The 22,737-nt window shown below is 39.8% G+C and overlaps 1 protein-coding gene across 1 annotated transcript in view; it reads right to left on the bottom strand.

Moving 5' to 3' along the window:
- ANGPT1 (angiopoietin 1) overlaps positions 1-22,737 on the bottom strand; it is a 289,630-nt gene that overhangs the window by 72,004 nt on the left and 194,889 nt on the right. The window contains exon 5 of the mRNA XM_075549364.1: positions 5,496-5,623. Within this exon, the coding sequence (XP_075405479.1) occupies positions 5,496-5,623 (128 nt within the window). The remainder of the gene's footprint in view (positions 1-5,495; positions 5,624-22,737) is intronic.

Genomic DNA, 22,737 nt, shown 5'->3' with positions numbered 1-22,737 from the left:
GGCCGTTCTACCCTCCTGTAGAGCTGCTATGAGTTGAAATCAAGAAAAGTATGATGGCAATATGTAATTTGCATGCTTGCTCGCTTGTAAATTTGCCTCAGTCTCTTTCGTTACAGTGATCACAGCTCTCGGTAAGCATATCCGCGAATAGCACCAACCTTTGTTATCTAGGAAGTGCATCATACCAGGAAGCCAGAGGTTCTGAGTCCCCTGGTAGAAGACTGGGACAACAGAAATAACTAGGATAACATGAGAAGACGATCATGAAGTTACAGAATCACAAGAGAGTAAAGTGGATTGTGATCAGAATGTGGATTGATTTCTGATAGTACGTTTTCACAGATATATCACTTAGATATCCTCCCATATTTTCTGCCCCCTAGGCAATAGGTTCATATCCGAGACTTGTCAATGGTGTGATTTCAACCAGAACAAGTCTAAATAATGACCTTGCTTGGCCCTCTGGGTAAGATGGGTGCTCTGGATTTAGGGCCCTTGGTCTCAAATTCTATCTTTAGTATCATTCATGGCGTGACCGGTGTGAGTTACTTGGGATCAAAGGAGCACCTATCGTGCAGGGTTGTTGAAAACAGAAAGTGAGTATGGGTACCCCACGGGTTTAGAAGAGAGCTTGGCAAAATATAAATGCACAGTCCAGGTGAACCGTGGCAACGATCAACTTCTGACTTGCTTTGAGGGATTGCTTCTTACTAGGAAGCCCTGGTGGCATAGGGCTGTGCGCGAAGCAGCCAACCGCAAAGGCAGCTGTTGGAATTCAGTAGCTGCTAAGTGGCAGAAAGATGAGGCTTCCTGTTCCCCTGGTGATGGCGGCCTTGAACCCTCACAGGGGCGGCGTCTACCAGTCTGACACAGTCACAGGGGGTCAGCAGAGTCAATGGTTGTGAATTGGTTTTACTGATTGTGCCAGGCTACGGGATTGCAACAGAGTTTACTAAACTATAAAGAAGTTCAGGTCTGTCACTCTGTGAGCTCTTTCTTCTACGTAAAGAACACCATCGCTACCTATGAGAGACTCCACAATCAGAGTTTCACCTTTTATACATAATAATTCCCAGTTCACATGACACAAATACATAGTAAATAAAATAAGAAAATTATCCCCTGCTACAGGTCTCTAATCATTTCACTTCTCACCACGCTCTGCTAGGATTTCCAACAAAGCTATCTAAAGCTAGTCCTAACTAGATGACCTGTGAACTTCACCTTCTTCCCTTGCAATAGCGACGAGGGACACATCTATTGTGACAAAATTCATTTCCCACAGGCCTTTCCTGACCTGACTGCTAACATGACCAGGCTACTACTTTCTCTCAGCCCTGAATTTCGTATTTAATTCAGCAGCTAGTTGACATTGGTCAATTTAATATTTTTAATTTAATTTTTCAAAAACAACTCCCAAGCCCCATGGCATGAAAAATCTGAGTGTATTGAAATATAAAGTTAAGTCGTTCTCAGAGTACGGGGGCATAATGTATTATGTGCTGAGCCACCAACCACCGGCTGCACTGCAGGAGAAAGCTGCGATTTTCTCCTCCCACAAAAGTCTAACCCACAGGGCGGTTCTAGCCTCAACTAAGGGTCACTAGGCATCAGGCTTGACTTGATGGCAGTGAGTTTATCTTGATTAGACCCATGTGGGAGCGGGCATCTCTCTGGTACCAGATAGCCTTTGCATCTCCAAGTCATTTGAAAAATAGCAATGGCCACACCTGAGTATATATTCATTAAATAATGAAAACTATATTCCATGGGATTATCTCTCAGCCCAGGAAAGACACATGGGTAATATCAATGATGACACATACAAGAAACCAAGGATATAAATGCTTTCCATGTAAAAACCTGACATTGTTTTATTTTTACATTCTTAGAATCTTTAGGAGACTAAATGGGGATCACTTGATATGTCTTGCTAGCTTTAATTTTATTCTCAAGAAGAACTGAGAAAAATTGAGAGGGGCTTTCAGGTCCTAGGCATTATTGTGTATAAGAAAAACCAGACAACAAATTAAACTCATTACCAACAGGTGGATTCTACCTTCTGTCCCTCCTATGTGAATCCGAGTCAACTGTGCATCCTAGCGTTTCCAATGGCTAATTTTTCACAAGAAGATTGCTAGATCTTTCTCTAAAGTGCCTCTGGGTAGACAGGAGTCTCCAGCCTTCTAGCCAGTAGTTTAGTGCTGAAACATTTATACCATCTAGAGACTCCCAGATAAGTTACACCAAACACACAGTCACACACACACACACACACACACACACACACACACACACACACACACACCCCAAGCAAAATCACTGCCACTGTGACAGTGTCAACCCTACAGGACAGGGTAGAGCTGCCTCTGTGACTTTCCAAGACTCAGACTCTTTAGGGGAGTAGAAAGCCCACCTTTCTCTCACAGAGCAGCTGGTGGTTTCGAACTGCCCACATTACCTTTAGTAGCCCTTCATAAACTTTATTCCACCGAAGCAGGGAGTGTTTACTTTTGCTCTGAGCCTCTGACCTAGGATCGCTCCAGACATACCCCCTAGGTTATAGGTGAGTGTGTGAGAACGTCATGAGGATGAGGACTGAGTGAGTATATGTTATGGATGTGAACAAGTCAATATAATCTCAAATGTGACATTAGAACATCAAGCAAATTAAGAGAGCTGTATCTCTTTCATCATAAGGGGTTCACGGTGTTCCTCTCTGAAATAAAGGAACTCTCACTTCCACCCCCACTATTCTGCCTTTGCAGTTTGTTTTCTGTTTGGTTGGGTTGTAAAATGCCCTGTGATATTAGATTCCATGAAACCTTGCAAAGAAGCCCTCAAAGGAAACCAGGCATCTCTGGCAGATGGGACATGTCAGGGGCGGGGTCTGCCATCTTTTCTCCTGCCTGCACTCACTCTACATCATTTAAGGACCCTGAAATCCCCTGTAAAACATTGCTCACAGACCGTGGGAAATGTGTGTCACTTATAGAGTAAATCACCTATCCAGTCAGTCACTAATACAGTAAATCTGTGAAAGTTGTAAACTGTGGAAGACGAAAAGTTCTCAGAGAGAGAAAACTCCTTTTTATCTTTTTGCTAACACAGAGTGGTAAGCCAGTGTACTCCGTCAAAGGCAGAGAGTTTTCAAGACCTGAAAAACACAAGGCAACAAGAGAGCCCAGAGCAGGAGGTGGGGCGGGGTGGGGGGGCGGTGTAAGGGAGATAGGATATTCGATTCTCACAGGTTTCACTGAATTTAGTTGAAATCAAAGGAGCCCAGGTGGCATAGTGCAAGGTCAGCTGGTAGAACCCACCAGCTGCTCCGGGGAGAAAGATGCGACTTTAAAGAGTTGTCATCTCAGAAGCCCACAGGGCCAGTTCACCTTTGCCCCAGGGGGCTGCTGTGAGTTAGAGTCTCCTCCAAGGCCATGAGCGTGTTTTGTGAGTTGAAAACTATGGAGAAAGGGGATGTGGTCAAAAGACCTTGATCAGATGATACGGGTTAGAGACCACACTTCTTTTGACAACGACAACGTGACGCTGGGCAAGCTGATCCCAAGCTACATGTCCCTTATCTAGCCAAAGACTAACAAAGGAAGGAAGGAAGACAAGCCGAGAAGCTGGGTGTGCTGAGAGGTACTGAACTGCGCTCACCGAAAGGCAAGTGGTGAGAAACCACCAACCGTTCCGTGGGAAAAAGGCCAGGCTTTCTTCTCCTGGAAACATGGACAGTCTTGGAAACCCACAGGAAGTTCTATTTTGTCCTCTAAGACTACTGTGAGTAACAAATGACCCGGTGGCAGTGAGTTGGGGTTAAGGTAAGCTTGCTTACTACACTATGCAGTGGTATTGAGCCTACCAGCTAACCCAGCAGTTCTCAACCTGTGGGTCGCGACCCCTTTGGGGGTCGAACGACCTTTTCACAGGGGTCATGGATTCATAACAGTAGCAAAATGACAGTGATGAAGTAGCAGCAAAAACAATTTTATAGTTGGGATGTCACCACAACCTGAGGAACTGTATGAAAGGGTCGCGGCCTCAGGAAGGTTGAGAACCACTGACCTAACAGGTCATGTATTCATTCATTAATTCAGCACATATTTATTGACAGACCCTCCTTTGTGTCAGAGACTATGCTAGGTGCCTGACAAAGAAAGATTCAAAGCACAGTCCCGTGTCGTAGAAGCTGCTAGAAAGCCATGCAAAGTGGTATGGAGAAATCAGGGAAGGCCTCCCAAGAGCATTTTTCACATGGCCTGGAAGAAATGGAGACATAATACCAAATCTACTCCCATCAAGTCAACTTTGACTCACAGTGCTCTTCTAGAGGACTTCAGAGGCATTAAGGCATTGGTGGGGTTGAACATCCAACCTTGCTGTTTGCAGTCCAATCCTTACTTGACAGTGCCACCAGGCTATGTGAGAGCGGGAGTAGGGGCGTGGGGGAAAGGTGTCCTACCCTTTGAAGGTGGAGAAAAGAAAGTGACGGCACCTTTCCTGCCCTGGTCATCTCATTAGTGTGTTGCCATATGGGGAATCAGGTGTTAGTCTCTCATTCCACTCTCCTTGAATGTCTCCCCTCAGGGCTTCCCATCTACCTTGTTTGAAATCAGCTTATCTGCCTCACCACTATGTCTTTGGCATTGTGTAGCTGTCTGTCTTCCCCTGACACTTGGGCCTGTTTGTTTTATCTATGTGTCCCTGGCCAGAGACTGATGAATGATTCTCACTCACTATTTACTAAATGAAGGCAATGGGAGAGTACAGAGAGGAGAGGTGACAGAGGACAGTTCACCTTGGTCCTGTTCAGCATTCTGATGAACCTGATCTCCCAACTCAGACTTTTTTGTAAATACAACAATAAAAACCTTTCAAGATTATGGGTAAGGAGAGTATGTGGTCTTCCTATCCAGACTGGAGCAGAAGGAACCTTGGTGGTGTGCTGGGGAAGAGCTTGGCTGCTACCAGAAAGGTTGGTGGTTCAAATCCACTAACTGTTCCTTGGGAGAAAGATGTGGCAGTCTGTCCCTATAAAGATGTGACACCTTGGGATCCTGATGAGGCAGTTCCACCCTGTGATATTGGACTCTACTTGATGACACTGAATTTGGTTAGCTGAGAAGGAGTTACAGATAGCAATATGTCCTCTGTTCCCTCCTACCAGTGTTTGGACTGGGGTTCCTGACTCTCTTTTTCGCATTCCAGATATGTATGGCCTAGACATGGATCTGCACATGCCGAGCACACATGGACAAGGGGGCATCCAGAATGAGTGCTGCAGTAACCAGAGCAAACTGTGTGACAGAGGGATGGTGAAGTCGACGTAGCAGGGTTTGCATCCACTAGAGACCCACAACCCAGAGTGTTCTGGGAGAGAAGTGTTTAGGCAAACATCCTTCTGGTTTAACAAGCTCACAAATCAATCTGATTGTTCGGCAATTCAACTAGGATCTGCTTTACATCTTGTAAACAAACACTTCTGGTTTTACCTTTTTGGGTTCTGGCATATTATTAATATAAATAGTGTAGATTCCACTTTTATTAAAACCAGCTTGATATACATCTGCACAGTCTCTAAATGGTTTCTCTTCCTCTTTTTTTCCTCCCTTTAGTAAAACTGCAAAAGAGAGAAGAAAAGAAAAGATGGAAATATGTGAATAAGAATGCCGGTATCATTAGGAATCCAGTGGAGCCACACTCATCTGAGCATGTGTCATTCCCTCCAAACAGATATCAATATTGCATTTATACAGAAAAACACAATCTTAAAGACAACACTAGACTTTAAGGTCATTTTCCAAATACAAAGCTGAAGAAAAAGGTATAGGGCCATTTCTAACTAAATATTTTTTGTATTTATGCATTAAAATTTTTTTCATCATTTTCAACTTTCGGTATACATTTTCCAGAACATCAGCTGAACAGATGAATAGCTTAATCATGTGGTCTTTCCAGTTGGCACCAATTAATGTCCGCAATTCCTGTAAAATTTCTAAGACATCCTGAGATACCTTTCAAAAGGAATGCTAATTTAAAAAAGAACACCACAGCATTTTTTAGAGGAGGGAAAGTCAAGGATGACAAATTCAAGCACAAAGACTATCTTTACTGGCTTAATAGCATGTAGTCACTGGTTTCCGGTGGCTTTAGGCTGAATAGCTCCTAGAAATTTTTACACAAAACCCTACAACTTTCAAAGTAATTGGATTTGCAAAGGAAAATCAAGTCCTTGATTTAATTATCTAAAGGGAAAATATAACCAAACTTAAAAAAATTAATACCTTGAATTTAGTTCAAATATGCAGCTAACAAGTAAATAAAACACACAAACAAATAAATGCACTTTGAAACCACAGTCAATCAGAAGAGCAGCAGCAACGACCAGAAGACCTGTGATGCTGAGAAGTTTTGTCCTAGACTATGGAGAGGAGCCTTTGCTCCGTGAGCGTGGCCCAGTCAGCTTCGGAGTCAGTAAAGCCAACGCAGGAAAATGGCTCCTGTTCAGTGCTTATAAGCTAGAGAAGCGTACGGCATAGTCATGATTGTATGCTTTCTAATAAGTATAGTAGCAGTTGATTTCCTTTAAACCACTAGAGTGAAGGCTAGTCTATCATCTGTCTCTTCAAAATACATTGTTCTTTAATCCAGATCTGTTTCCACTGCCTTCTTTGTCAAACTGATCTCTTATAATAGACATGTCAGAGAAACTATGAATGCCGTTAAGCTGGTTTAAAAATGTTTTAATAATCTAAAATGTGAGCCTGATTTAAACTTGAGGTGTTTCTTAATGTTTATTAAATGATGTTTCAAGCAAATGGAATACCCATGCTGTCTATTTCACCACATCAAAATAGCAGCAAGGTGGCATTTAATCGCCTCACACTATTCAATATGACTCACATCCTTGGACACGGGATCTCACTTAGACTCATAAATAATTACCTCTAGACAACACGTCACTTTAACTGACTTCGACATTACTTACATTAACGCAGAGAAAGCAACGCCTCTGAAAGGCGCTAAGGGTTCCTGTGATAAAGAAGAACCAAAGTATTGAAATATAAAATGATCAGTTTAAAAAAATACGCAATTCCTTAGTCAAAAGTCATCTTTAATGGTATTGCACATGTAAATAGATGATATAATTTCCAAAAATACTAATGTAGTTCACACATGTTTAATTTTTATTTATTGGTCTTATATTTTTCTATGACAAAACCTTCTTAAGTTCTGAATGCTCGAAATTGTCTTCCACTGAAAAGACGCAGATAATTAAAGGTGATAGAAAAGAAAAAAGGGATTCCAAGAAGCATCAGTGACAATGTATGCTCCCTGGAATCACGTAAAATACTCATATAGGAACATATGGTCAACAGGAAGCCAATGGGAAACCCATTTTTATGTTTGATGGAAGAGTTGGGAAAGTCGTTTATCTAAGGCGAAAATGTTTCTCCTTCACATACCACTTCCTGCCCTCCTTTAGTCGTTATTTAAAGAAGATGCATTCCCTCCCCCACTTTTCTACCACATCTCCCTCGCCTTTCTTTTCCATTCCAGGAAGGTGTGGGTGAAGGGCCTCTCCGGTGGGAAGAGAAGCTATTTCACACACATTTTCAATAACTGGGATGAAAGGGAAAAAGATGGACATTAACTTATCCTTCTGGAAACTAGTGCTATAAAAAATGATGTACAAAACATGAGTGTAAATCCTAAACCTGGCAAAACTCTCTGAAGCTTCTATGATAAGGGGCATAAATACGTATAGGCTATGTTACACAATTGGATGTATGCTGTTCTTATGGTTACATGCCTGAGTTTATATTGAATTTCATTCTTTGAAACATAATTTCATCCCTTTGAAAAATCCATACAGTTGTACTGAAATAGTGATCCTTTTCACTGTTAATAGATAGCTTATTTTTAGTAATTATTCATTAGTAAGCATCATGCTGGGAAATTTAATCTGTTCTACATGTTATATCACTAACATACTTAAAATCATAGATTGATCTGCAACTCATATGTGATATGTTCATTACATGCTCTGGTTTGCGAGAGAGACTGATTTTCAGAGTTATTCTTGTTATTATTGTTTTAGTCTATAAACTGGGCTAATTAAGACTAGCTCTGAGGGGGGCTTGAAAATGTGAGAAAGAGCAGAGAGACTGAAATACAGTGACTACGCAATGATTCTCAGTTACTTTTATAATTGTTATAATAATATTATTAATAGAAACATTATATGATTATTCCTTCTCTCGAAGGGATCCTAGCAGGGTGTGAAGGTCAGCCGGTTCCCGTCAATGGAGGTGTGGAAGGTTTTTCAGGCTCAAATTAAAATATTGCCTCTGCTTGAATACAGAGCACTTACAGTTGACTGATTATATTTAGGATATTATTGTACTACTGGCCAATCAAAATCAAAGTTTGCTAATTGGTTTACTTCACTCTCTGATGAAAGCAGGTCATGCCACAATTAAGTCTTAAACTACAGGAATGGTACTTTTGCTGTCTCATTTAAGCTTTACCTGAATAAGATTTAAAGATGATTTCAGCTACAACTGTGCATGTATCCCATGTGTGTATGTGTGTACACATACACACATAATTTCATCTTAAGTAATATATATCAACATGTTGATTGTACAGGATTATGGTCTTGGAGCTCTTACATTTAGTTTGCAAGGGTAATTAATTGCTTTCTTTGTTAAATCCCCTCGAGTTTTGAGTTGGAATTGTCATTCTTAAACAGCGTCAAGTTGAACACATGGTATGCATTTTAAAACACAGAAAGGCTACAACGGTAAAGATAAATTTACTGAATATGCATGTAATAGCACTCATGATAGATTTTTAAAAAGATCTTCAAAGTCAATAAATGTGTAGGTCATGAAAGTCTAGGATGGTGTGGTACATGGCACCAAGTCAGGATAGGCCAGCGTTGGTGAGTGGAGATGGAGATTTTTAAGCTTGCGAGCAGTCATCAAAAAGGCATGCAACTATTGGTCTTTCTCCATCTGGAGGGAAGGCGATCACAGACACATGGAAGCAATCGACTGGTCTAGTGGACTCCAATGGGGCCTCCGTTGCTCTGACACCAGAGGAACTAAATGGTGTCCAAGAGTCACTGCCAATGCCTTTGGAAGAGATCATATTAGAAGGTCCTGGGAGAAAAATGTAAAAAAACAAACAAACTCCGAATCATAAAAATTACCAAGCTGATTGGCCATATCAAGAAATATGGAATCTTCAAGACTTGTGATCGTTAGTCACCCTTCAGGTCTGGAAATAATGTCTCCCCTACAACTAAATCTCTGCAAACCAAAGACAAGACTTAAAAGGGAATAATAACATTCGTGAGATCTGCATGTCTCCAAATAATCACCCATTTGAGGTTACCCAAGGACAATATTCAGACGGGTTAGGAAATAATAAGGATTGGAAACAGCAAACAGGGGAAGCGGAAAAGCGACTCCACGTTGTGGGGTTTGCAGCCAATGACACAAAACAAAATGTGCTGAATAAAAAATGCATTCGCTCTGTGAGCCTTCATATCATAAGCAGGACCTCGGAAGACCGAAGGGAGGTTACAAAGAGCGTGCAGTGAGCACTCCTGGAAAGCACGATGTGGAACCCCTGCCAGAAGAGTTCATCTCACTGCAAAAGTTGGTACGGATCTTTGATAACATTCCACTGGTTTAAAAGAATGAATTCATAGATGCATCTTTCCATCTAAAAGATGACATCTGTTATCTTGTACTTTCCTGCTCTTTAATTCTCACTGGATTTATCTTTTAAATCGAGTGTAGAGGTATCTCTTTCCTAGAAGCCTCAACTGAGGTTTTCTGTTGACTTTATCTTTAGTGCAGCGTCAAGAATGATTCAAAAGGCATCCATGATGTTCTTGAGCCAATGAGCTTTCATGAAATAAACATGGAATTTTCCTGGAGTCAATCCAGACCCCAGGAAGGACAGTTATTAAATATTAAAGTGCCACTATCTGAAGCTGTCCCCTGTACCTGTACACTGTTTAGTCGAACCTTTGATCATCTATAATGATGACCTTTCTGTCACAATTCTGGCAGAACTTATTTCAAATCTTCCCAATATTTTCAAGATGAAATCCCTTGTCTCTCTCTTACATTAATAAACATAGCTTTATCTTTTCTATTCTATTCCTCTGTTAAATTCAAAAGCCATTTAATTTGCCTCCTCCCCCTCCATTCGAGTGCAGGTGATCTCTTTGCTTTCCCCCATGTCTTCTGTGTGGACCTCTCACAATCCACTTTCTCCTTCTCTAATTGTTATTGCTCTCTCCTTCTGACTGGCTCCTCTTTCATTCTTCACTCTTTCTTCCTAAGACATTTGTTCTCTCTGCAAACTATGGAGCCTGTCTTTGAACCACTATCCAGAGGATTCCTAAGAGATATAAGCATTGGTTGTACATAGTGCACAGCTACCGTACTGATGATGCAGACATCGATGAGAAAAATTAGAGATGATGACACAATCACTTTCAAATAATATTCATGTTTTAAGGCTAGAAAATCACATACCATAAACCATAGCGTCAGGGAAGGGTTCCTTGAAGAGATGACCGTTGTACTTAGAGCATGAGTAATATTTGTCTCTCTCTTGACCTCCAGGTCTACTTGTCTATGGGACGTCCTATAGCTGCTCTAACTTCAATTTCTTTAATGCTTCTTAATCTTGTCATCTAAGCTATGTGTTCTCTGTTCTGACTGCTATGGGTTCTCTATTCTGATTTAATATCTGCTCTTAAAACAGACTTTTCCTTTGCCCAGGAGACACAGAGCTGAGAACAGTTTACCTCTTGCCCATCAATGTGATCACACTGTAACGGGGAAAAGATGTAATGGGGAAAAGTCAGGATGTCACTGTTCAACTTGGTTTGGTCGAAGCCAAAAGGCAATATATAGTATCATGTGAATGAACAACCCAGGAAAAAGCTTTAGCTAAGGCATCAGCTGAGTTCAGACCCTTTGAAAATTCACTAAAAATTATTTTCATTTTTATTCTGGACTCACTGGGTATTGTTCACTCCCTTGTCATAAGGTGGTTGCCAACAGCTTTTAAGGGTGTAAGATTTCAGAGTTAAATATAGTAACAGAGAGAAAAAGCAGACCATTGCTATGATGTGCTACCATTGCAGAATTACTGGGAGCAAGCAGAGAAAAAAACCTTTATCTCCCAAGGGGGAAAGACTGCCTAGAAAAGACACTACCCGAAAGAAAAACACATGGGAGAAAGTCTATCTGATCAAAATGTGAGGAGCCTAGAATGGCATCTCAAACACCCCACTCTCACCCACGTCAGCAAATACATCTAGAAATGCTTGGGAAAACAATCATGATCCGTTCTCTTCATTTAGTGTTATCTGGACAACCACATCTTTGTGATAAGGGAAAGAAAAGGGACACAATCAGGTGCATAATCTGTCTTTCACCATTCATCATCCAGTCCCCAATAAGCAACCTGAGACCAAATCCCAGCAACTGTTTACTTCACCTGGTTCCTCCTTCACCTGCCCAAGGAATTACAACCAGATTGTAGATCCACCGCCAGTCTGACCAAGGGAAGACCTTGAAAGCTGGGCATAGGTCACTTCCATTCACATGACCCCTCCAGAGGAAACTGCCTGGTTTTTAGGATTGCTCAGAATGAGTTTCAGCAACTCTGACAGAGAACATAAGGCAATTCCCATCTCCATCAGAGATGCCTAAAAAGCCTTTGACCCTACCCATTTCTAACCGCTTGTTCTAAGGGATTGAGCCTTCAAACATTAGTTTCAGTCTTAAGCTCTTCCCAACAGCATGCATTACCACTGAGGTGATTTCGAATCCTGAATAGCCCGTAGGACAGAGTGGAACTACCTCTTTGGGTTCCCAAGACTTTGAATCTTTCTAGGAGCAGACAGCCTCATCCTTCATCCAGCGGAGCCACTAGCACGTGCGAACCACTGACCTTCTGATTAGAACCTCAGTGTGACTGTTGTTCGTACTTTTCCAGTACTTAGCATACAACAGAACTTATATGGATCAAAATATATGTTTGAAGATGGCCCTGAGGGAGCTTTGGGGACCATGATTCGGGAGGTCAAAGCAGTGGGAATTGATGCTGAGTCAGATTCCATCCCAACCTCTTACTGGAGTTAACTGTGCACAGATGAAAAAACAGCTCATTGGCCAAGGTGCAAAAGCTCCATCAGACACTGTTCTTCACCCAGGTGTGTGGCTATTACATAGAAAGGCCACTTTAGAGACACCACTTAGAGTTCTGAGGTAGCTACAAAGTCTCTTCATGAAAGAAGGCACTCTTTGGAATCTCAAGAGAACGGAAAAAATAAAAGAACATGTGCAGCTTAACTTCCAATATGTTTTTGAGAGAGTGTAGATGTGAGGGAATCTACCTACCCCTGCAGGTATATTAATGTAAATACATAAAATCCTTTACATTAAAATTTTTAAAAACCCACAAAATCCAACAACATTGTTAATTCATTACATTTAAAAGAAGTGCGCAAGAATATAAGTATTTAAGGACAGTTTCTCAGCATTTTAATCTATAAAATGACGATTACATGTATTCAATCTAGTGCATTTATATGAGGGGGCTTCAAAAAGTAGAACTGAAAGATAACAGAATATTGATGTTTCATAGTCAAACAAATGCATTTATTATAGTTTTAAATACCCTTAATCTAAAATCTTTTAAATTAATAGCCAACAAGTCTCTCTTTTAAAAGTTATGTTTCTCCTTTGCCCTCATATAGAGCATCAATTGGACCTGCAGCAATATTATCTTAATAATTTTTAAGGATATGTTTTATCCTCTCATTTACATTCTTTACATTTCAATAGGTATTTATAAAATTCTGATTATCCAGTAACTTACTTGATCGAACTCTAATAATCATGATCATAATAAAAATATCCATCACTATTTGAATGCTTACTGTTAAAATCTGAATTCGATGCACCACATGTGTCTTACATGCTTCATTACTCTTTAGCCCTCACAAATATTTTATGAGGTGGGATTATCAATCCTTTGTTTTTTAATATGAGGAAATCAAGGTTCAGTGATAGATACTCGGTAGTGCTTGTAAGCATACATTGTGGAAACTGCCAATCATGCAGTGGAGTGTCACAGCCACCTCTCACTTGCTGTCGACGGAGCAGAGCCAAGCCCAATTACAACCACAATGCCAGAGCTACCAGCAATATTGAGTTCATTCAAGAAGGTCATGCTCGAGATGCTGGGTGACCCAGGACTGCCTGAATTCTGCATGTAGATCCAAGGCCACAGGCCCTTGGAACAGAAACAAAGATATATATAAGGGGAGAGAAAGGAGTCAGAAATGGAAGGAAAGAAGAAAAATACTGAAATAGTGAGAGAAGAGAGTTCCCGAGAGTGGGACAGTCTGTGCGACTGGAGTGCGTGGCAGAAATTGGAAAAGGTGATGATCTTTAACCTCAAAAGCTACAAGAGATCTCAGCGACCGTGTTTCATTTCACAGCACCTAAAACCTAAAAGTCTCGCTCTGGACTCTTCATTGACTACCGTTGGTTTTAGGTATTCTCATAAGATTTTTACAGCTTTTCAGCCTATGGATGATTTACAGGAAGCTGCAGATTTAGAGAGAGCACTGGTGGGAGGGTGCAGTAAGGGCGTGAATGTGTGCGTATGCTCTGATCCCAGAATTATGGAAGAAGATAATATGAAAACTGACCATTAAAATATTTGGGGAAAACAGAGACTGTAAAAAGTAGGCAACCCCAAGAAGTGATGGTAATTTGGGTGCTATAGATCATAAGATATAATATATATTTTATACATGAATGGCACCATGATGTCATGATGGAATTTAAGTCAACTTAATAGTAATGGCCTTGAATCACTAGGGAGAATTATGTTATTTAATTATATAAGAAAATAAATACGATGTAGAAATATCTTAATATTTAAATTTTTCCCTAATCTATATTATTTTTACAGGTATAATTAAAAAATTATCTAGATAATATAACATCCATTATGTATCATAATAAGTTCTTTTCACTTTCAATAATACTGAGATACATTCATATTGTACATAAATGATAAAACTATGTGGACATGCAAAGCCTGTTAAAACATAGAGGGATCTCTAATTTGGCAGTAGCATTGTTAATAGGGAAAAGGGATTTTATTTTGTTTTTATAGAATAAAAGGTCATAAAGTAATTTTGTATATTTGTTTACTGAATTTAGTTTGATTCCTATTTTTAAATATATTTTCTAATGCTCATTAAAATGAAGTGACTATTCTATATACAACTGACGTTAGTTAACACACTGAAAACAAAAAGCTTGCCTCATAGTTGAAAATGAATTTAATCCTAACATCTGTTTATTCAAATTTTTCATTTTCATAACATTCACTTCTATGTTTTACCTTTGGGAAGCATTGTAAGTAGCAATGAGTACTATCTGACATATTTCATGTGTGTTAATTTCCCATGTAGAACTTCAACCTGTCTTGAATATATTGATTTTGTATATCCCATGTATATGTATAAACTTAAAAGGTATCTTTTGTGGCCTATGATGAGAAAACACTGAATGCATTCTGCAAGAGTCATTAAAAATTAAAGTCCTTGGACAAGGATACGGAAGTTACAGAAAGTAGTCGCTAGATGATTTTAAGAACTGACGAGACAGAAAACTTCACCTTGAAAGTTTATCTAAATAATCAAATGCTGATGGCTACCATACATCCTGGTTTAGTAGTTATGAGTTGGGTTGATAGCCACGAGTTTAGAGCCCAAGGTCACCAGTTTGAACCCACCGGCACTTGCCTTTCTACTCCTGTAAGAGTCCCGAGTCCCAGAGGCCCTCGGCGGGTTGCTCCACTCTGTCCTGTAGGGTTGCTATGAGTCAGAATTGATTCGACGGCAGCGTGTACGAGGTGGCATCGTGGTTTTCTCATTGGGTTATTAACTATAAGGCTAGAAATTCAAAACTACCAGCTGCTTGTCAGAAAGACGATCAGTGGATGCTATTCATATATAATTCAATGATGTTGATAAAATGTTGTCGTCGCTGCGGTTGCTACTTAACCTTAGAGTTACTATCCAGGCATTCGGCATACAATGTACCACCTCTGATTTTTAACTAATGTCAACTCTGCCATGATGTGCCCAGATTTGGAAAATAAATGCTGACTTTGACTTGACTGTGGATGAGCCCAAGAACTAACTTAGATGCGATTCTATTCAAACTAGCTTGTGCTTCTCTGCTTCAGCTAACTGGACCGTGAAATCACAAGAGAAGGCATTGAGCTTGCTCCCAACAATTCTTTAATATCGGGAAAATGCCAATTTTCATGGCCTTTCACCCTGGTAACTTCCAGGCTCAGCTGGAACCAGGATACAGATAGTCCTTTGCAGATGGTCTCGTTTTTGAAGTTGGAACTCTAATTCTAAAAGAGAATCAGCCACAAAATATCAAAACTCCACAAAAGATGTGGTGTAGAAACAGTTCGTGGGAGAGGTCAAGGAGTGTATTATTTTTTATTTTGTTATCATTAGTTTGACTATCCACTATTTCTACATTTTTTAAAGCAGGAATTATGACTTTTAAAAATGCAGATACCATGCTCCATCAAAAAGGAGAAATATACCGTTCCCCAAAGTAAACAATCACTTTCCCCTTAAGCCATTGGGCTTTTATGAAAGGAAGTGCTAGAGAGGGAGAAAGAGTGGGGCTCATTTTAAGGAAATTGTAAATGTTTGACATATAATTTTTAAGATAAAGCATTTTCCTCATTAAAAGGAAAGAAATATTCACGCCAGTGTTCAGAAGATGACTTCCTCTATTTTTCTCATTTCCTTCTACCTAAGGATAAATTATGCATTACAAGTAGTCAACAAAAGAGACAAATATTTTAGTTAGTCAAGGAAAACGCTATTTTCCGTCTTTATCGATGTTTATATGAGTGACATTTTAAAAGCTTTAATTTCCTCCTATCACTTGTGATGTTTTTAGAGTCATTCTTAACTCAAAGGATTTGCAGGAGTTCAAACTATCTCCTCCCTGGACTGAATGATTTACTTTCTGAAGGCAACCCACACTGCGCAGGAGGTAATTCCTTTCAGAAGGCAGAATTATTAGAGCACAAAGCCCAGACTCCTTAGCACTGGGAAGGGAGCAAATGCCTCATTTCCCCTCCTAAGAAGTCCAAGGACCGAAAATAATGATCAAACGTTCCTTACCACTGCAATCAGCCCCTGGGAAAGAAGTTTTAGCCCAGATAATTTCGGTCATTGAAAAATTAGCAGCATCAGTCATTATGTCTGACAGACAAGGAGAAAGATTCTTTTTTAATGAACTTCATGAGAAACTCCTTGTGAACTGAAATGTGAACTTTGGATTAGGGAACTCAGTACCTGCAGAAACAGGCTCAAGTCTCTCGGTATTTGTTTTTAAGTGTCTCACTCTTTTCTACTTTGTGTGACTGTCCATTGAAATTTCCATCTGTCTGGCACACTCATGCGTCTTGATGGTGGGTACATGGTGTTTTCCGGTTTTATCGCCTCTCCTCTGTTTTTGCCTTCAGCTTAGGTCCGTGAGCCACATGCGCCGCTAAAGTGCTGCAAAAAGTATCTTTAGTCTTTCATTTCTATCATGGCATCTTACTTTTCATTTGACATATGAAAACGTTCGTGATAGGATTTCTCCATTCCACAGTACTGCTCACCTTTGCTAATTTGTGCTTTTATTGAATCTCCCTTTAATTATTGTCCCTTCAAGAACTCCCAACTTTTCCTCTTTGAGTTTACATTCTTACTACTTTAAGAAATCAGTTAATCATGTTGAGCATGGTAATTATTTTTGCTTCTTTGTACATAAAATGTTGCCTGTATAGTTCCACTCTGAGGGTGTAAGTGCAGAGCCAGGAGAATAAGAAGGTATGGTCAGGTCTTCAGAAGGATGTGTGACCATAAAGCGAGTAAGGGCCATCGTTTCAACAGGTACCTCCGATGGTTTCATTCACTGTTAGGGTTTCAATGACTTTTTCCTCATTCTGTGTGGTCATCGAGATTTCTCTCCCAATTTCCAGATCCCTATTCTGTCTGGCAGTGTTTCCTTCGGTCAAACATAGGGTCTCTAGAAGATCCAGCCAACTCAACAGCACCGAAGAATATTTCTTCTGCCTGCCAGACTCAAGGTTCCACAGGCATCTCAGCTACTATGTCCAAAACTATACTTGTTATTGTTCTTTAAACATACTCTCCTGTCATGTTGCTGATTGAAGGACTATCATTAATATACCTTGACTTACCTCAGAAATGTGTGGTACTCACCTGTACTTTTAATGTCATTATTTTCTTTTGATTCTTATCTCTCTTTACCTCCCTCTCCTTCTGCTTTCTCTCTCTCTCAAATTTCCTTCCCACCTGACTTGGCTTGGTCCTGACAGTATTTCTCTGCCTGGAAGCCTCTTTGGAGATGCGACAAAAGCCACCAACTCTACCTTCCCTCGCCATCGTTGTAGCGTTGCAAAGACACCAGGCTCCAGAAGCACATTCCACTGATTACAATTGGTTGTCTCCCTTGCTAGGGTTTGGGTAATTATTTACCTCTCTGTGTTTACTTTCCTTATTGTTGTATAGGGTTAGCGTGAAACAAACTAACACATGCAGAGCACTCAGAAGGCCAGTCTATAATCATGGGAAAAATCCATCTGATCCCCTACCTCCAGACTTCGATTTCCTATACCTTCTCCTCCATCATGACGAGCATGATTTACGCTTTCTAGAACTCACTGATTTTGGGTAGGGGTGGGGCTGGAGTGGAATGCCACCACCTTGTTCTGCCTATCTGTACCCATCTGACAGCATCTTTCTCTGCCTCCAGCCTTGTATTCTGAACTTTGACGTGTGGATCGACTCATACTGCTCCCTTTCCAAGCTCCCAAGACTTCTGAAATATAAACATGTTTTTATTCTCTGGCAAGTCCTTCCCACTTTCTTTGTTTTTCAGGCTTAGCCAATATCATCCCTCAGCCCAGTCAACCCATTTTATGGTTTAAACCTCACTTGAGTTGCCCCAATTCAGTTGCCATTAACTTAATTCTGACTCACGTTGATGACCAGGTGCCCCTAACCTGCTTCTCATGCGTGTAACCATTGGTTATTGAGAAGGAAGACTGAAACTGGAATCGGTGTATTTGGATTAGTGTGTTTGCAAAGAATAGTTTAAATATCATGGGCTACCAAAAGATCAAATACATACGTTTTAGAAGAAATAAATATGGGCAAGATGCTCCTGAGAAGCAAAAATGGCAAAATTTCACCTTATATACTTTGGACTTATTGTCAGGAGAGACAAGGCCCAAGAAGGGAACATCATGTTTCGTGAAGTAGAAAGGCAGCGAAGAAGAGGAAGGTCTTTGACCAGATGAAGTGATCCAGCAGCTCAAACAATGGGCTCAACCATCACAACCATTGCGAACATGGAGCAGGATGTTCTGCTTTGTTGAACATAGGCTTGCTATGAGTCGTGCTGATTTTGTTGCACCTAACAAACACAATCTTATGTTGCAATTCTGGGTTGACATTTTTCCCGGGACTATGGTCTTGGGAACGTGATTTGCGTTCACCGTGGGAATTGTCAAATGGAGGGGGTGCAGAACATAACAGCTCCTTCACACTGCTTTGTGAGAACACAGTTCATGCACTCCAAGCATGAACGATGCCTGGCTGACAACAAGCAGCCCAAAAGTCCCCAAGAAGACTCTAGAAATGTTGAATTCTGCCCCAGTTTTTCTGCCTCTGACATCAGTTAATATGCTTCTGGGGTGCTTTGCGTGTGCCACAGTGGCTTACCCTCACCTTTAGTAACTTCTTCTGCACTACAGTTTCCTGTTTGTCTTTCTGTCTTTCTACCATGCTCTGCACCACAGACTAAATGATGTCTTTACCCCCACCCCGGCGGTTTGAACAGTATCTTGCACATTATAGGAACTCAGCAAGTATTTGCTAAATTAAGATAGATGAATCTCCTTATCTCCCAGATGAGCATCTGAAACAGAGTAGTTGTTTTATAATGTTGTTTTTGAATGAAAGGGTAACTCAATGAATCACTTCGCAGTATAATTCGAAAGTGCTTCAAGCTGATTTGGACAAGTCTGTGTTATTTTATGATGGATGCACAATGCTATTTTCTTTCTGTTTTCTCCCTGCTTTTTCATGTTTGTTATTTTCCTTTACATTTTGTATACTTTTCCATCAAATAAATTATTTGCCAAATAATGTAATGTTTCCCTCATGTGTATAAAACGTATGTGCAAATGTTTTAACCAGCTCTGAACCTAGATAATAGGGTAATGTTGACATTCGAAGCATGTGAGGTATTCCAGTCGTCCCAACCGAAGAAAACTCAATGGTTTCTATGCCATTGTCAGTATAGATCACGTCCAGCAGTAAACAATACGGGTAAGTCAAAGGTATGGCTACTAGCCATCAGTTCAGGCATACACAGGTTTGTTCAAAACAAAACATTAAAAGACATTTCTGTGATTAATTGATAGTTGAAGACAAGTTCTCTAATAATAGACTTCTCTGTCTCCTTAGGGTTCTTTCCTCCCCCAAGGGCTGACCAAACCAGTGACTTCTGAAGTGATCTTCTGGGCCAGTTCAATTCAAGGCAGGAGGTCAGCTCAGAAGTTTGTGTCAGGTGCTTTTAGGGATCTCCACGGTGTAAGCTGAGGATTTTTTGGAAGGACACAGGACAATCATGGTGCTATTTGTCAGGAAGTTTTAAGCGAGTTGAAAACTGCACGTATGAGTAAAAGTTTACGAAAATTGAAACAAGGAATGATTTTCCCTCCCAACAATGCATCTGCTCATTCTTTGGGGGTAGCAAGGGTCATCTGACTGGAATTTCCTGAGAAAAGTTGACCCCACCCACCATATAGTCCTGCCCTGTCCTCTTCAGATTTCCCAAAACTTAAGGGACAGTTTAAAAGAACATACTTTGAGCCCTTGAGGTACCAGTGCTGCCTGTTTGACCGGGTACAATCGCAGAGCTATGAATTTGGGGGGAAGAGTCAGAGAGATGGGATCATTACCTTTAGAAATGTAGAGACCTAGATGGAGGATATGTTGAGAAACAATAGTTTGGTATTTTGATATTCTTGTTTATTTAAGCCTTCTGGGATGTTACAGCAGTACATTTTGATGTCTTTGTAAATTGCCAAAAGCATGAAGCCATCAGCTCATCTTTGAGGGCACTATTTCTTGAGTGGGTAATGTTTCTAAGAATAATGTGACCAAATGTTTGCAGACAAAGGTTAAACCAAAATAAATGTGTTGCTGGAAGCTGTTCAAAATAGATGCAATTAAGTTTGAAATAACTATTTGCCTAAATTCTTTTTATTACCTACTCAGAACTAAAAGGGGAAAGTGTGGTACATTATGTAAGAAAATGTTTATTAATTGTGCTTAACTGCATGGTATATTATGACATGCAATTTTTCATAGAAAAAAAATCCTGTGCACAAAAATAAACTGCTCCCAATGTGCACCTATAAATGAATAGTTCCTTATCCAAACAAACATTGGAGAAAAGGTAAATTTGAAGCAACCATTTCCTAGAAATACTTTTACCATAAACCTGTAATGTGTTATGAGAACTCAAACAAGCATAAAGATTTTTAAAAACTCTACAATTTATTGAATCTTACGGATAGGTCATAGATATTGTGCATTTTATTCAAATCTATTTCAGTTTTTGCTGCAGAGCAAACAATGAAACACTATTCCATTTTAAAGTTAAGAACACAGAGGTTAAAAACAACTGCTGAGATGGCTGTAAATAAACAGATGTTCTAGTCTGGGCAATGATATTGAGATATTTTCCATAAAATAAGTTTTGTTCATAGAGAACACTTCAGAAAGCATTTGGTCATGAGGAGAAAACAAAACAAAAACTAAAGTATGTTAACTGTGATTTCAGCATTGTGCCATTTAATATTCTGTGTCTGAGTTAATCTTTTCTTCATCGCTATGCATTAGAGATAATCACCCTCATTTCATAAACGATGAAATAATTCGAGAAAGGTTAAGGCTATTAACAATGGCAAAGGAAATTCACTTAAAAAATCTTCTCTTTGCTGTACTATTCCATTCAGACTTCTATCCATGAATATGGACAAGTTGAACCCATGTGACCCTTGGTATCAATTGAAATGATCAGCTTTTTGACTGATGATATAGCTGATGATATTTTTGGAAAATCTTGAAAATGTACACTCTTTGCACTTTAAAACATATCTTTTAGGGGAAAAATGATACATATTGATTTTGGAAATTTTACATATTTGTGAATTTAAAAGTAAGCTATTCCTATGAAATCCCCATACAACAAGGTAATGTGAGTAATAAAATTTTGGTAATGACTTATGTGTGTTCCATTAGAATTAGAATGAAAATTTTATTTTCATAACTGCATCCTCTTTCCCATGTGCTACTTCCCGAGAGCCAACCTGAAGAGATGCTTGCCTGCCTGACGCACTCAAACTCCAAACCTACTGGAGTATCATTTAATGTCACATCCCTGCCTTTAAAGTCTGAAGACGTATTTATTAAACAAATAGGCAAGAAAGAAAGTTACAATGTGATAAGTAGGAGACATATGAGCTCTGTGAGAATCACCCGCTCTCAATATCTTGAAAATCAAGGAAAAAACGATTCCACCCCATATGCGTTAAGTCTCTGGATGATAAGAAAAATGTGTTTTCAATCTTGCCCTGAATATAGTCAGCTCAATTTGAGAATTGATATGTCTCATATTAATACTTAATTTCTAAATACTCATGAGCTCTATTAAAATTCTCTGGCAAAGCTCTACCATGCTTCCCTTCCAATGGGCTCAGATTCAAAGTTCTGGCAGGCTCTGACTGATTAGCAGGTTTTTCCCTTCTCAATCACATTATTGAGCACGCCCAAATGGAGCTCTGGGAACTCACTGTTTAAAAAAATATATATGTATGTATGTATATATATATTACTTTATGAAGTATATTTAAGGGTTGTTTAGACTATCTAGAGGAGTTATAACTCAAGGTAATGGAGTGTAATAGAGAAATGTGTAATGTCTTCATAATAAAATCACTTAATATAGAATTATCTTCCTTATTCCTATCTACACATGAAAGTATACGATTGAGTTAATTTTTCATAAAACCCGTTTCATGGTTGGACTAAAGGAGCCTCCACATGTATACATTTCCTATCTACAGTGAATGATTACATGAGTGGTCACCACAGCTAATGACCACTGTAACTGTTAGATGTAGGAGGTGTACTCATCACCATTGCAATACCGTTTTCACTCCGTTAATGGCTGATTAGAGAGCAGACCGACAAAGATGACATCAAGCCCTAAACTGTCAGAGCTCCACTGAAACTCAGGAGAGGCTCCCTTTGAAGACAGCTGGAGCAAAGGGAGACACTGGTTAAATAATGACTGAGTGAATGGACCAATACGTGGATAAATGTCTTCTAAAAAGACATACCCTATATACTCGTGTATTAGCTGAGTTTTTTAGCATATTTTTAATGCAGGTTTTGTGGTAAAATTAGGTGCCTCGGCTGATATTCGGGTCAGCTTGTACTCGAGTACATACGGTAAGTCTTTAGATAGTTTCAATAATACAAGGGTT

Source organism: Tenrec ecaudatus, chromosome 5 (assembly GCF_050624435.1).
Source record: "Tenrec ecaudatus isolate mTenEca1 chromosome 5, mTenEca1.hap1, whole genome shotgun sequence".
Classification (NCBI taxonomy): domain Eukaryota; kingdom Metazoa; phylum Chordata; class Mammalia; order Afrosoricida; family Tenrecidae; genus Tenrec; species Tenrec ecaudatus.
The sequence above is the reverse complement of the archived record's forward strand: the minus strand, read 5'-3'. Positions and strand labels throughout refer to the sequence as shown.